The sequence below is a fragment of the Apium graveolens genome, chromosome 11, assembly GCF_009905375.1.
Source record: "Apium graveolens cultivar Ventura chromosome 11, ASM990537v1, whole genome shotgun sequence".
NCBI lineage: Eukaryota > Viridiplantae > Streptophyta > Magnoliopsida > Apiales > Apiaceae > Apium > Apium graveolens.
Genome location: NC_133657.1, coordinates 188,265,500 through 188,281,343, shown reverse-complemented (window position 1 = coordinate 188,281,343; position 15,844 = coordinate 188,265,500). Strand labels below are relative to the sequence as shown.

Sequence of the window (15,844 nt, the reverse complement as noted above, 5' to 3'; positions counted from 1 at the left end):
CAGTAAATTACAAGTAAATTTAGGTCCCGCTTGGTATTATTGTTAGAGACAGCTACAACAGAAAATGCGTTAGCAAGATCATGTCCCCGGTGCTTTTAGAAAAATCCGTTTTCAGCTTTTATAGAAAATAACTATCAGTTTCATAATCAATCATTCTCAAAAATATTAATTTTATATATTATATCTCAAAATCTATACTCTTTATTAATAAGCGAAACCATGTATAATTTGGTGTTAAAAGTATCAAAGTACTAAAGTACCAAAATTTGGTACTTACGTGACGTAAGTTGACTTCTATTCTCAATAAACTTTGTTTTTAACACAAATCGACTTCTATTCATTATAAATTTTATTTTATTTTTAGTTAGTATTCATCCAATATTCTATTTACTTTATAAAATAAAAATATTTTTTAAACGGTTTGTAAATTATATTAAAATTTTATTAAGTTACGTTAAATTAAGTAAAATAGCTTATATTTATTTTTAATTTTAGAAAAACTACAAACTACTAAGTAAATTACTAATACGAATTTACTTATATTCTCTGTAAACTTGACAAAAATTAAATTCTACTCTCGGTAAATTTTATTTCCCTTCAGTTTTTATTTGTTGTTGAACATCTAAGCGTCGCTTTATTTCAAAATAATTGTATTAGTAAGTTAACATGTGAGATTTATATAAGTAAATAATTAGATACATGCATAAATATACGGTGAAATTTTAGAGTTACACTTAACTTCGATTTTTTTAACTACATAATTTAACAGCATTTTATATATTATATTTAGATCTGTATTTTGCACGGATTATAAATTTCAGTTTTATACAAATAATAATATAATACTATTTTTTTTTGAAGAAATAATATGATACTCTTATTTTTAATTTCGGCAACTAGTATACATAAATTGACGGCCCTTTTTCTAATAGCATAGCGGCCTTACAGTTGTCCGGTTTCTGGTTTGCTAGTAGCCCGGTTCAATAACCGAACCGCTGTCCGACCCCTTAAAATATCATACAAACTGTGAATGTTTTCTTCTCAATCTCGCCGCCACAAATGATAGTTCGCCGGCGGCTACTCTCTTCTCCGACCATCTGGGGCCGTCTATTTTCTCTCTCTAAAGAACCCCACCATTCACTTTCATCTGCATCTCACACCTCTAATGTTGTTATACATACACAAATTCAAGAAACGTCAACAGCAGATGAAATAAAACCCAATACTTTAAATTCTCACATTTCACAACATCACCTCGAAAAACCCATTTCAAAGATCCCTACTTTATCTCAAGAACTCACTGACCCGACCCGGATTAGTGACCATTTTGACCCGACCCGGGTCACTGAAGCTCTGTTAATTCACAGAAATGACCCTGATTCAGCTTTGAATTACTTCAGATTAGTTGAAATGAAGTGTAAGTCTGTTAATAGGAGTGACCCTCTTTGTGTGTTGCTTTATATTTTAGCAAGTTCAGAGGCTCATTATTATGTTCTTGGAAGAAAGATTAATGCTTTAGTTTGTCGAAGACGGGGTTTTGTAGGTCCAGGCATTGTTGATCGGATGGTTGGTGTCGCGAAAAGGTTTGATTTTGAGCTGAATTCTGTTGTTTTTAGTGAATTTTTGGTTAGTTTTGTTAATGCTTGTAGATTTGGTGATGCTGTTAAGTGTTTTAATAAAATGGTAGAGAATGATGTTGCGTATTTGATTCGAGATGTTAGTTTTCTTTTGAGTAGACTTGTTGATAATGAAAGGTTTAGTGTAGCTCGCGGTTTGTATGATGGATTAGTTGGGAGAGGGACTTGTGATTGTGAAGTGTTAGGTCATGTTGTGCGTGCATGTGAGAATGAATTGAAGTTTACAGATGCGGGGAAGTATTTGAAGGGAGCGATTGAGAATGGACTAAAACCTGATATGGAATTATACACTAGGGTTATTTTTGTTGTTTGTAAAGGACCGGATGTGAATTGTGCATATGAGTTGTGTAATAAGATGCAGGAAGTAGGATTAGCAACTTCGAAGGAAATATATATGCATTTGCTTAGTGCTTATGTGAATCATGGAGACATGGTAGGTGCATTAAAGGTCAAGGATGATATGGTTGCTAGCGGGGTTCCCTTGAAGCTGGGAGTTGCAGAAAGATTGATGAAGGGATGTATTTTGGCTGGTAACCTGGATAGTGCTTTAGGCTTGTTAGAAGAGATTGTTAGAGACGGACTTGCTCCAAAGGGACGCACTTACTCAATTCTTATTAGAGGGTGCTGTGAGCATGGAAATATGAAAAAGGCGAAGGAGTTGTACAGCAGAAAGAAACTGTTAGGTATGAAACCAACCGTTGAGAATGTTAATACTTTGATTCGGGGATTTCTTAAAGCTAACTTGTGGGAAGATGCGGTCAAAGTGTTTCGTGTTGAGTGTGATGTCATCAATGTTCTCTCATACAGTCTTCTTATATCCTGGCTGTGTAAAGAGGGCCAGATGAATAAAGCTTGCACTTTAAAGGAGGAGATGTTAATTAAGGGTTTGGTACCAAGCCTTGTAGCTTCTAGGAATATGGTACGTGGCTTGTGCAAAGTTGGGCGAACATCTGAGGCCTGGGATACACTGAAGAAGTTAATGAAGGAGGGATTTGCCTTAAACAGGAAAATGTACAATAATGTTTTAATTGGTTTTCTCAAGGAAAATTCCTTTGATTCTGCATTTACTGTTTATACTAAAATGCGTGAAAGCGGGTTCAATCCCGAAATCAGTACTTACAAAACATTATTTGATGGGCTTCTTGGATGCAACAGCGTAAATCTAGCTATAAAACTGATGAACGATATGAGAAACAACAGTCTAAAATTGGATGTTACTTTGTATGGTGTCCTCATAGATGGATTCTGCAAATGTTATGACATGGGAAGTGCACGAGAACTTTTTGATGAACTTGTTCGAGTTGGATTATCACCGAATACAGTTGTTTATAATAGAATGATCAGGGGATTCATACATGTAGATAATCTTGATGCTGCAATTACCTTCCATAAGAAAATGATTGATGATGGGATTCCATGCGACTTGGAAACATACACCATTTTGCTGGATGGGTTACTTAGGGAGGGAAAATTACTCACTGCATCAAATCTCTATACAGAGATGCTTGGCAATGGGATCAAGCCAGATGTGAAAGCCCAAACTGTTCTTGTAAATAGTCTATGTAATAAACAACAGCTAGATAATGCAAGACATGTGTTACAAGAGATGAAGAGTACCAGTATTGTTCCAACTGTTCTTATATATTATACATTAATTGCTGGATACTTCAGGGAGGGGAATATGCAAGAGGCTTTTGATTTGCATGATGAGATGCTAGACAGTGGTCTTTCAGCTGATGACACAACTTATGATCTCCTTGTACAAGGAAAAGTTGGCGGGAATGATTCCTTGGCTGATGACTACGTTCCACCAGACCAGTAAGTGTTTACTACTCCCTCTGTCCCATCAGATTGTATACAGTTTTTTTTCAATGTTCGACACGCATTTTAAGGTGAATAAAAAACATACTTCCCTAATTTATTTTTAAAATTTTCTTTTTTTGTATTAAACTTCAAATATCAAATTTTAATTCAGAAGAAAAAAAAATTTAAAATAATTTATGCAAATATGTTATAAAGGAGCGTTAAAATGCGTGCCGGCTCCCCGTCCCCCAATGTATACTTTCTAGGGGGACAGAGGGAGTATACTATTTTGTGGCTTTTTTACCTTCATGCAAACTTGATACCGTTTGTTAATCTGTATTCAATAATATGATATTAACATGTATCGGAAACAAATACATATAAGATGTATTTAATTCTTTGTGTGTGTCGACACTGAAGCTAAAATTAATTAACATAAGCTGTTTCGAAATAAGGTAACATAGCAGGGCTGGTCCTAGGTGATCATAAGATAATGGGCCCCTGTTACCTGATATAATTTAAATAATAATTCTGATATTGCATCTTGTAAAAAGAAGCATATATAATTTAAAACATTTATGTGCTTATTCAAGTCTAAGTCTGGTTTTAAACTATTATATATATGGCATTTCTAAATGACCTATAGGCCCTTTAAAATCCAAAGGCCCCTGGGTATGGGCCTGCCCCACCACCTATGCCCAAGGCCGGGTCTGTGACATAGGACACTTGTTTTGTGATTCTGGAAGGCCAATAAGTACCTGTGCACACTATATACCATTATTAACGTAATTGTAGTGGTTGATGTTTCTCTGTTCGATTGGGGTGAAGCAACACAAAAACTGTGTATCATATATTCATATCAATTATAACAAATTAGATTAGTAATTTGTGTACTGTGAACTATGGACTGATTGTGTATTATGAAACGAAGAGTGCGACTTATATTTGTCAACTTCCGGAATAATTATCTGAAATACCGGTCTTGTTTGTTTATTTTATAATAAGTTCACCACACATGACAACATAATATATTCCGCATGTGTATTGTTAATAGGAAAAAAGACGACATAATGTTAGTATGTTGCAGCTCTAGCACAAAATATTCACATTCTTAAAAAAAGGGAGATGTCTGCCTTTACAGGGTGGAGAATCACTAACTAAAGCCATGGTGGTATCAAGGAAGTGGTTTTATTGTTAGACAAAGTCTTTATAAGTTTATTTTACGGAGTGCTTATGTGATGCCTATGAAAGAAGTTTCATCGTCTGACCATTGGGTTCCAGAGTGAGATTACGTAATTGCGTGAAGAACATACACAAAGTCCCCTATTCCAGATTATATGAACTCCCATCTCTTGTTACAAGAACATCTTGAGAAATTCCTGGTCAAAGGTTGTATCTGATAGGAAAGAAGGGACAGTTAATGATACCAAGGTTCTCCACAAGTTTCTTCGAAGTCGGCTATGGTTTTTATTCATCCGGGCTTCACTTCTCAAGTTTCTTTCGGCATCAGCTATGATTTCTCTCCAGATAGTTAAATATTTGTCCGTAGCTTATTCAGGTCATGCCTCAAAATACAATTTCCGGGCATAATTTTGCTAGTGGATCTCAGATGCCCCTCTGACTCTCCAACGACAACGAATACAAAAAAGCATGATGCATGAATATTTCAAGTAACATATTATGAAGCCTTCCCTTAAATACTTTTGCGATTACAAGGAGCTTTAGCTTTTGAGTATGTCAGTGTAATGGTTCTTCTTTCTGGAGCACCGCTGGAATTTACTTCAAATATACACTGTTTTGTTAGGGATCAAAATACACACTGTTTCAGTCTTGAGATATGTATGAGATAAACTTGGTTACATATCATGATTTAAAATAATATGATTTTCTCAGAATACATCTGGGCTCTAGTTGGTTATTAACATCTAACACCAATTGAGAATTGGCACAAATGTGATGTACATTCTAAGAAAAAAAATCAGTACTACGTAAAAATCTTCATGTTGAATTCTTCTTACATCTATTTTCTTAATTTTCAGAGGCTAAAAAATGATCTTCAATGAAAACTGTGTATATAATGTTTATCAAATATATATAAAAAAAAATCACTAATTAGCACTTTACATCCCTAAATTTTGGTATCATTACTTTTAATCTTAACCGTTTGCATCCTAAACTTAAAAAACGGTGTATTTTTGCATCTTTTTGGTAGTTTTGATGTTAACTCAAACATTAACGTCAATTGACAGAAGGATATTTTGGTAAAATTTTTATATTTCAGTTTGCATCCTATATTTTTCCTCAAATCTTACTTTGCATCCTAAATTTTGTAATTCATGTTATAAAAAAATAATGGTAATTTTAAATTATCAAAAAATAATATTATTTTTTATGTTCATGTTAGGATTTTAAAACTGGACCGTTACCTAATTTGATCTAGTTTATATAATTTTTTGACACGGAATTTTTACTATTTTGGTTGTATATTAAGTTTCAAAAGTCAATTTATAAAATTTCATAACAGTTTTAAAATACGTGTCGAGCCCCTGTCTCTTAATGTAAAGAATTGGATGGAACGGAGGGAATGTTATACTTCGACTTATTATACTTTATTTTAAATAATACCAAAAAATGAAAAAAGAAAATTAATTATTTTAGATAAAAAAAATTATTTGCTTAAGAGCAAGTTCAACAGCTTCTTAAACATTCTCTTAAGTCCAAATATAAGGACTCCAACAGTGTCTTAGTGGTTCCTTATATCACTAAGACACTTTTCTCGTACCTTATCTTTAAGAAATCACAAGTCATCCCTTATATCATTTTTATCAATAAAAAATTGATTTCTCTCTCTTCTTTTTATTTCTTTTCTCTCTCTTTCTTTCATATCTCATTTAAATTTATTATTATAATAATAATAAGGATTGAAGATAAAGAACATTGTTGGAGTTGAAATTCAAAATTATGTCTTAAATTACTAAGAGTTAATATTTTATAATATTTATAAGGAATCTATTAAGAGCCTATTGGACTTGCTCTAAAATAATTGTGGGATGTAAATTGTTATAGTATAAAATTATAGACTTAAAATGAGATTTAAGATAAAATATGGGATGTAAACTGCAATTTAAGTTTGCATAAATTTTTTGAAAATAATATCTCTTTGACAATAACGTTAACGTATAAAAACGTTAAAAGGATGGTTATTGAAGGCGTTTTCAAATTTTTTTAATTTAAAATATTAAACATGAGATTTAGTCAAAATTTGGGAATGCAAAGTACAAATTAGTAAAAAATAATTCATGTTTACACTTTCAAGCACTTGAGTAGTTCAAATCTTTAATTTCTAGAAAATAAATAATTAAGTTATGCTGATTGATATTGTCTTAAAATATATAAATCCTTTAGACCCTAAAGCAATCGTTTAAATATCCAAATAAATTTTCTTGCAAATAAGAAATATATTAATATCAAGTTTTCAATTCCAACTTAAAAATTAAAAAGTGCAACTTTAAACTGTGCAAATTTTTATAAAGTTATCTATACAATCAATTTCAAATTATCTACTTTTTTACACAACATACTCCAAGAAATGACTCCCCGGCGGCGCCTCCCTTTTTCTCCGGCGATATTCCGGCGCCGGAGTCTTCTTCAACCCCAAAGTTTCAATCTTTTAGCTCGCACTTCATACTCTTCCCAAACTAAAGATAAAACCTTTAATTTTACTAAAACCCCAGATGAAAAAACTAGCTTATCTCATATATTCTCTCAACCCATCTCAAAATATGAACTTTTAAGCCCTGCCCATGTGATTGAAGTTCTCTTAAGTCATAAAAATGACCCGGGTTCTGCTTCGAATCACTTCAAATGGGCTGAAAAGAAGTGTAATGTGGGTTCTTTTACTGGCCCTTTTCTTGTTTTAGTCCATATTTTGGGTGGTTTTGAGGATTATTATCTGGTTATTCGGAACTTGATGAATCGAATGGTTTCGGGTTGTGAAAGTGGTTTTGGCTCAAATGTGGTTGATCAGATGGTTGATTGTGCAAAAAGGTATGATCTTGAGGTTAATTATGTTGTTTTTGAATTTTTGTTGAGTAGTTTTGTTAGGGCTGGTATGTTTGTTGATGCAATTGAATGTTTTCGTAGAATTGTTGAATGCAAGATTAGTTTACGTGTTTCGTGTATTAATTTTCTTGTGAGTAGACTTGTTAAGAATAGTTTGGTTCAAGAAGCTAAGGATTTGTATGAGGGGTTGGTTGTTAGAGGGACGTATGATTGCGCGACAGTAGATGTGATTATGCGTTCATGTTTGAAAGAAGGAAAGTTTGATGAGGTGGAAAAGTATTTTAGGGAGGCGAAGGGTAATGGTGTGCAACTTGATGTGTGGCTTTATAGTAGTGTTATTCATGCTGTTTGCAAGAAACCGGATGCTGATTATGCGTATGAGTTGTTGAAGGAAATGAAGGGAATGGGTTGGGTTCCTACTGAGGGAACGTGTACTTGTGTGGTTGGTGCGTATGTGAATCAGAAAAATATGGTAGGGGCGTTAAAGGTTAGGGATGAGATGGTTGCTGATGGAATTCCGATAAATGTGATTGTTGCAACAAGCTTGATGAAGGGATTTTGTGTAGAGGGTAATTTAGGTAAGGCGTTAGGCTTGTTTGAGGAAATTGAAAGAGATGGTCCTGTCCCAAATAAGGTTACTTACTCTGTTCTAATTGAGGCATGCTGTAAACATGGAAATATGCAGCAGGCGAAGGAGCTGTACGAACAAATGAAAATCATAGGTATAAAACCGACTGTCTACCATGTTAATTCTTTGATACGAGGGTTTCTGGAAGCTAAGTTGTGGGAAGAGGCCCTCGCTCAGTTTCATGATGCAGTTGAGGGTGGTGTCTTTAATGTTTTTACATACAATGTTCTTATGTCATCACTGTGTAAAGCGGGTAAAATAAGTGAAGCTTGCAGTTTATGGGATGATATGTTAAGGAAGGGGCTGGTACCAAGTGTCGTTTCCTATAATAACCTGATACTTGGTTACTGCAGACAAGAAAATATGGACTCGGCAAAAAAATTGTTTGCTGTTATGCTGGAAAAAGGTCCCAAGCCTGATGTAATTACGTACAGTATACTGATCGACGGGCATTTCAAGAAAGGTGAGGCTGAAGAAGCCTTAAAGTATTATGAACAATTGTTGTCTCTAGGACTCACCCCTACAAATTTCACATACAATAAACTTGTAAATGGTTTGTGCAAAGTTCGCCGAACGTCTGAGGCTTCAGATACACTCAAGAAGTTAATGCAAAATGGATTTGTTCCTGACTGCATGACATACAATAGCATTATAACCGGATATGTCCAGGAATATGCCATCAATTCTGCATTGGCTGTTTATACTGAAATGTGCGAAAGTGGATTCACTCCTAATGTCATTACTTACACTACTTTAGTTGACGGGCTTCTCAAAAGCAACAACTATGATCTGGCTATCAAACTGATGAACGAAATGAGAAGCAAGGGCCTAAAATTGGACGTAGTAGCATATGGTGTCTTCATAGATGGATATTGCAAATGTCGAGACATGGAAAGTGCACGGGAACTTTTTGATGAACTTTATGCAGTTGGATTATCCCCTAACACAGTTGTTTATAATAGTATAATTAGTGGCTTCAAAAGTTTAAATGATATGGATACTGCACTCATCTTATATAGTAAAATGATTGAAGATGGATGTTCGTGTGACTTGGCGACATACACAACTTTGATAGATGGGTTACTAAAGGTAGGAAAAGTACTTGAGGCTACAAATCTCTACACACAGATGCTTGATGATGGTATCAAGCCAGATGTCATTATCTACAGTGTTCTTATAAGTGGTCTTTGTAATAAAGGGCAAGTAGAAAATGCAAGAAAGGTTGTAAAAGAAATGGAGAGTAAGAATACCGTTCCAAATGTTCTCATTTATAATTCAATAATCGCTGGGTACTTCAGGGAGGGGAATTTTGTGGAGGGATTCAAATTGCATGATGAGATGCTGGAGAAAGGTGTTAAACCTGATGACACAACTTACGATATTCTTGTAAGTAGAAAAGCTAGCGGAAGTAGTTCATCTATCAGTGCTACATTCTTTAACCAGGGGGTGATTGGTGAGAAACCGAATTCAGCTGAATAGTTTGGGCTACAAAGCATCACACATGTATATAGAGCCTACTGACTTTCTGGAAAACAAAATACTAACATATAGTCACTTGCCTTCATATCAATTAGAATTTTCTGATGTTATATGTACTATTATACATGTATCTTATCAAGAATGTGTCTTTGTTTGAAAATTCGTTCCTCGATAATTCGTTCCTCCGACTGCGATTCTTTACGTATCAGGAAGGTGGCAGGGCATCACTGTAAACTCAGACAACCCTTTTTCAACGTGCAATCAGTCCTGTCATATCTAGCTCTGCCATTTAAAGTCTGTGAACTCCTTAGGTATATAATTACCTCATTGTGCAAATATGGAGACATGTGTTTGCATCAAGTATAAGCGGAATTTATGTAGTCCCAAGCAGATACATTACATAAATAAATATAAATGAGATTGCTACTACTGCAATTTCAGATACTTCAGTTTCTAGGTACTATATTTTGTCTTGAACATCCAGGAAACCAAGAATTTACTTCTTTGAGCTACCATAGGAATGTACCATTATTCGTATGATTTCCAGTACTAAAGACTGCTCTTAGGAGTTTTAGAAATACTCTGCTTTACTTAAGCTCTTTGCATGCTACCTCCTATTACAAAGACTCTTTTAGGAAAAACATTTCCATTTTGAAGGGAACATATTGACAACAATAAGGCCTCAAGACGCGTTTAGGCAAATTGGATGTCAAACCCAGATTTTGATGAACCGTTCAGCAGTACCAAGTTAGGATTATCTTTTTGCCGTATGACATAAGTTTTATCTCTTCTGGTAATGTAGGTGCCAAAATTTAAAAAGTTTCAATGGGCACTGCTGAAAGTTCATTGATTCATGTATGGCTTCAGAGACTTGTCTGGTTGTTGCATTTGACTCATAATTAAATAAAATATACGCTTTCTTAGGATCGATAATTACTTTAAATGATTTTGGGACCTGAAGTGCAGACGTGCTGGTTGTTTCTTGAATCAAGCTGTCATTGATTTATATGATCATTCTTGCAGAGGCAATAGAATGCTTCAGTGTCTCGGTGATGAAATGTGCTGTGTGGATGAGCTCTGGGTTAAAACATTGTTGGTAAATATATACCTCGATTACAAGTGCTTAAGCACTTTAGGAATGCTCAGAATACAAAGTAGCTTAGAAATCTGGGTGCGGAGCGAGAGTCGGATGCAGGAGGTTATAGTCAGGTCAGGGACCATCATGAGAAAAGGGAGGGGCAATGGAGAAGCAACTATGGTTGGAAACTGATAGTAAAATTCAAAACTAAGATAGTACAAAAACCCAAATATCTTGTCCCCCATGAGGTGAGGTAAAGAAAAGGAACTGAAGAAGTGAGGGGTATTATTTTTGGGCAACGGCAATAAGGTGGAAAGTTAGTATAGACTATAGAGTGATGAATGGCGGCAAATGTGCTGTTTTTTGGGTTACAGAATCCAATTATGGAGGGTTTTTTTTGTTGATAATTTGATAGTCGACAACAAGATAAAAGATGAAAGCTAGGGATTTTTTAAAAAAATTAATAATATTTGTAAACTTAAAGAAGACGATATATCTGTATACCTACAGTTGAGAATTGTTGGAATCCTCGGTTCCCTCCGCTGTATTTAAAACCTGATGCACCTAACTTTTTAAGAAACTAAGAAGAGAAATAGTATAAAGTCTTATCATACGACCTCTGAAGTTCCCCCAAACACTTCAGTAGGCAAAATTAGCATTCCCAATGAAGTGTTTGAGGAAATAATTGAGGATCATTCCTCAATTACCTGAACATGCCTATTGTTTTTTACTCGTTTCATTTCTTATGCCTCTTGTTTTCATGTTGCACTAGTATAAATAGCATTTTTTTATGCCATTCTCGCTACTAATCGAATGTCAATCAACAAAGAATGTATCTTGTCGTTCTGTATCTAGTCTTGATCTTCAATTTGGGCAGAGGATCAGGTGTAAGGACATAGTACAGTACTGAGCCTAGTCACATTTACGACTAGGTTAACATTGGAAAAACACTGCAAGGATGTTGCCAAAATGGTATATGCTCTACTACTAGTACCTGTGCTTTATTCTACCCTGATGTTTCCTCAGCTTAATAATAGCCATTGATCTCCTTCTAAAGTTATTGCTTTACTTGTTCAATGTAACTTGACAACGATACTAGTTTTTAGATGAACCTAGATTAGTACGTATCGTCGTAGCCTGTGGCAGTTTTCTTAGCAATACTCCATTCCACTCATATGACCGTTGAATGTTAGAGACTTGCGAATATCATACATTACATTAACATGTGATACCAACAAACTTTGATGGATGCTTCCCCGGTCTTATTTAGTAAGTTTAAATTGTTGGAGTGATTTAAGCAATGCAGAAGGCATGGACTGCAGTCCCACGAGTCCATGTAAGGAAGATTTACCTGACATTGCATACCCGTTGCCAACATGAACACATCTATAACCATGTACATTAAAAAAACATTTGTCCGAAACTGAGGATCACAAACTGTATGTGCTTAGTTGAAGGTTGTTATTCGGTGAAAAGCATGGACTCTTGTACTGTACTTGCTGCATAGCAGTTTCTGGCTTGATATATGTTTTACAAGCATGTATCAATCCGGATAATAGAACTTGAAGATGCTAGCATGCGGTTTCTGTTAGATATTGTGAGAGTTTGCCCTGGAGTTTGAATCAGTCATAGTTAAGTTTAGTAGATAAGATTAGTTTCCTTGTTTTTAGTTGATAGAAATGTTCAAATCAGATTATCTAGTAGTTCCTTTTTTGTAGGAAAATTTGTTTTCTGTAAGCCTATACAATAGGCAGTCTCAGATGAAATAATGTATGTAGTTTTCTCTTATTCAACATCAAATAAACAATTTTATTTCTTAACAGTGGTATCAGAGCTTACATCCTAAGGGCTGTGAAGCAAATTTCTTAAGTGTGTGAGTGCTTAACACAGTGAGGTTGGTGTAAAAATGTCTAGTTCTAGCAGCACTTCATCCTTAATTCCAATGTTTAATGGCGAAAACTATCACATATGGGCTGTTAAGATGAGGTTTTATTTGAAGTCTCAAGGTTTATGGAGTGTAGTGCTTTCTGAAGAGGATCCACCCCCATTAAGAGGTAATCCAACAATTGCTCAAATAAAAGTAAATGAAGAGGAAAGACTCAAGAAAGACAAAACAATCACTTGCCTTCATTCAGCTCTTACAGATCAGATTTTCACTAAAATTATGGATTTGGAAACACCTAAGCAAGTATGGGAGAAGCTCCAAGGTGAATATGAAGGAAATAGCAGGGTCAAAGCTGTTAAACTTCTCACGTTGAAGAGAGAATTTGAATTGATGAAGATGAAGGACACTGAATCTATTAAAGATTATTCTGGCAGGTTAATGGATGTTGTAAATCAAGTGAGGTTACTTGGCGAGGCATTCACGGATCATAAGGTAGTTGAAAAAATCATGGTTTCAGTGCCTCAAAAGTTTGAATCTAAGATCTCTGCAATTGAAGAGTCCTGTGACATGAAAGATCTTACGATTGCAGAGCTAATCAGCAAGCTTCACGCACAGGAGCAAAGGGTTTCAATCAGAGGTGATGTATCTACTGAAGGAGCATTTCTAGCAAATCATAAAGGAAGATTAGAAGGGCTTTCAAAGAAAGGAAACTTTTCACCTTGCTCTCACTGCAGAAGAACCAATCACGCTGATAAAGATTGTTGGTACAAAGATAAACCATCAATTCGTTGTAATTTCTGCAAAAAACTTGGTCATGGCGAGAAGTATTGCAGAGCCAAAAAGAAACCATCCGAGCAGCCAACACAGCAAGCAAACATGGGTGTAGAAGATGAAAATAATGATGAGCATTTATTTGTGGCATCACAAGAAGTTGGTTCTCATGATTTAAATTCTTGGTTGATTGACAGTGGGTGTACTAGTCACATGACCAGATATTTGTCAATTTTTACATCTATTGATACATCAGTCCAACCAAAAATCAAGCTTGGAAATGGGGAAATTGTGCAAGCAAAAGGAAAAGGGGAAGTTGCTATCAACACCAGAAAAGGTACGAAGATCATTTCAAATGTCCTTTATATCCCAGAACTAGATCAAAATTTGCTTAGTGTTGCACAAATGACAAAAAATGGGTATGGGGTATTTTTTAAGGAAAATTATTGCTTGATTACTGATGTACGTGGTGTAGAGATAGCAAAACTAAAAATGATGGGAAACAGTTTTTATTTGAAACTTGATTTAGTAGAAGGTCATGTTTTTAGTGCTAAGATTGATGATAGTGTTGTTTGGCACAAACGATATGGTCACTTTAATTTAAAGTCACTAAAGTTCATGCAAGAAGTTGGTATGGTTGAAGATATGCCTGAAATCACAATTAGTAGTCAAACATGTGAAAGTTGCGAGCTAGGAAAACATCATCGACACCCATTTCCTAAAAATTTGGCCAGGAGAGCTACTCAAAAGCTGGAATTAATCCACTCGGACATTTGTGGACCAATGAGCACGTCCTCACTAAATGGTAGCTTGTATTTTGTACTATTTATTGACGATTTAAGCAGAATGACATGGGTTTATTTTCTAAAATCCAAGTCTGAAGTTTTCTCTGTGTTCAAAAGCTTCAAAAAACTGGTTGAAACTCAAAGTGGGGAAACGATTAAGATGCTCAGAACTGATAACGGCGGTGAATATACCTCAAAAGATTTCAAAGCTTTCTGCGAAGAATTTGGAATCGTACATCAGCTTACGGTGCCATACTCACCGCAACAGAACGGTGTCTCCGAAAGGAAGAACAGAACAGTAATGGAAATGGCAAGGTGCATGCTATTTGAGAAGAAGTTGCCAAAGGTTTTGTGGGCCGAAGCAGTCAACACCTCTGTATATTTGCTCAACAGATTACCAACTAAATCAGTTGAAGGAAAAACACCAATAGAGGCATGGTCCAAAGAAAAACCATCTGCTAAGGGTCTTAAGATATTTGGGTCCATGTGCTACTTTCATGTGCCATCTGTCAAGAGAGGCAAGTTAGATGAAAAAGCTGAAAAAGGCATTTTTATTGGATATGCAGCAGAAGCAAAAGGCTACAGAATATATAGTTTAAGCGGAATGAAAATTGAGATAAGTAGAGATGTGCACTTCGATGAGAATTCATACTGGAATTGGGACTTGAAAGAAGTTCAAAGCTGTGATCAGACCACTTTATCAATCCCTTTACCAGTAAAGAAAGCTACATATGATGAAAATCAAGGTGATGTTTCAAAAACTTCAGATACACCGGTGTTAAAGGAGAGATTATTAGCTGACATATATGAGAGATGTAATCTCGTACATGCTGAACCTACAAATTACAATGAAGCTGCAGAGAAATCAGAATGGGTAGAAGCAATGAAAGCTGAAATTGATGCTATCGAGAGGAATAAAACTTGGGAATTGGTAGATTTACCTAAGAGTAAGAAGGCAATTGGCGTGAAGTGGGTTTTCAGAACTAAATTTAATCCAGATGGCTCAATCTTTAAGCACAAGGCCAGATTAGTTGTGAAAGGTTTTTCTCAAGTTGCTGGAGTGGACTATGGGGACACATTTGCACCCGTAGCCAGGCATGATACAATCCGGTTGCTACTTGCACTTGCTGGTCAAAAAGGATGGGAAGTGTACCATTTATATGTTAAATCAGCTTTCTTGAATGGTATACTTGTTGAGGAAATTTATGTTAAACAACCGGAAGGTTTTGAAGTTGTTGGACAAGAGCATAAAGTATACAAGCTATATAAAGCTTTATATGGCTTGAAGCAAGCACCGAAGGCCTGGTACAGCAGAATTGACTCCCATCTGATCAAACTTGGATTTAGGAGGAGCGAGAACGAAGTTACTTTGTATACAAAACAAGATGAAGATGGTTTGCAACTGGTAGTGTCACTTTATGTTGATGACATGCTCGTGACTGGAAGTAACACAAAAATGATAAATACTTTCAAAATGGAGATGCAGGATGTCTTTGAAATGTCTGATCTTGGCACCATGAATTACTTTCTTGGAATGGAAATAAAGCAATGCAGCTCAGGTATCTTCATTTCTCAAAAAAATTATGCTATTGATATTCTTAAAAGGTTTAAGTTAGATTCTTGCAAAGAAGTAGCAACTCCATTGGTACAAAATGAGAAGATTTCAAAAGATGATGGTGAGAAGCTTGAGGATTCCTCTGCATTTAGAAGCTTGGT

At 35.3% G+C, this 15,844-nt stretch overlaps 2 protein-coding genes across 3 annotated transcripts; both read left to right on the top strand.

Annotated features, from left to right (window-relative positions):
- The first annotated feature begins 939 nt into the window (after positions 1–939).
- On the top strand, positions 940–5,337 carry LOC141696917 (uncharacterized). 2 transcript variants are annotated; one of them, XM_074501068.1, is made up of 2 exons: positions 940–3,455; positions 4,495–5,337. In XM_074501068.1, the coding sequence occupies exons 1-2, from the start codon at positions 1,060–1,062 to the stop codon at positions 4,553–4,555; spliced, it is 2,457 nt and encodes an 818-aa protein (XP_074357169.1). In that variant the 5' UTR covers positions 940–1,059; the 3' UTR covers positions 4,556–5,337. The 2 variants fall into 2 exon arrangements, with proteins under 2 accessions (XP_074357169.1, XP_074357170.1); XM_074501069.1 differs by having other exon boundaries at positions 942–3,455; positions 4,582–5,337.
- A 1,644-nt stretch (positions 5,338–6,981) lies between these two features.
- On the top strand, positions 6,982–10,125 carry LOC141695148 (uncharacterized). Its single transcript, XM_074499405.1, has one exon. It carries the CDS (start codon positions 7,030–7,032, stop codon positions 9,607–9,609), a length of 2,580 nt encoding a protein of 859 aa, XP_074355506.1. The 5' UTR covers positions 6,982–7,029; the 3' UTR covers positions 9,610–10,125.
- Positions 10,126–15,844: the final 5,719 nt, after the last annotated feature.

Bases quoted from the DNA above. Each gene is read 5' to 3' on its own strand.
- LOC141696917 (XM_074501068.1), top strand. From the start codon at position 1,060: ATGATAGTTCGCCGGCGGCTACTCTCTTCTCCGACCATCTGGGGCCGT. The intron at 3,456-4,494 runs GTAAGTGTTTAC...TATTGTTAATAG, and splicing joins GACTACGTTCCACCAGACCA to GAAAAAAGACGACATAATGT.
- LOC141695148 (XM_074499405.1), top strand. From the start codon at position 7,030: ATGACTCCCCGGCGGCGCCTCCCTTTTTCTCCGGCGATATTCCGGCGC.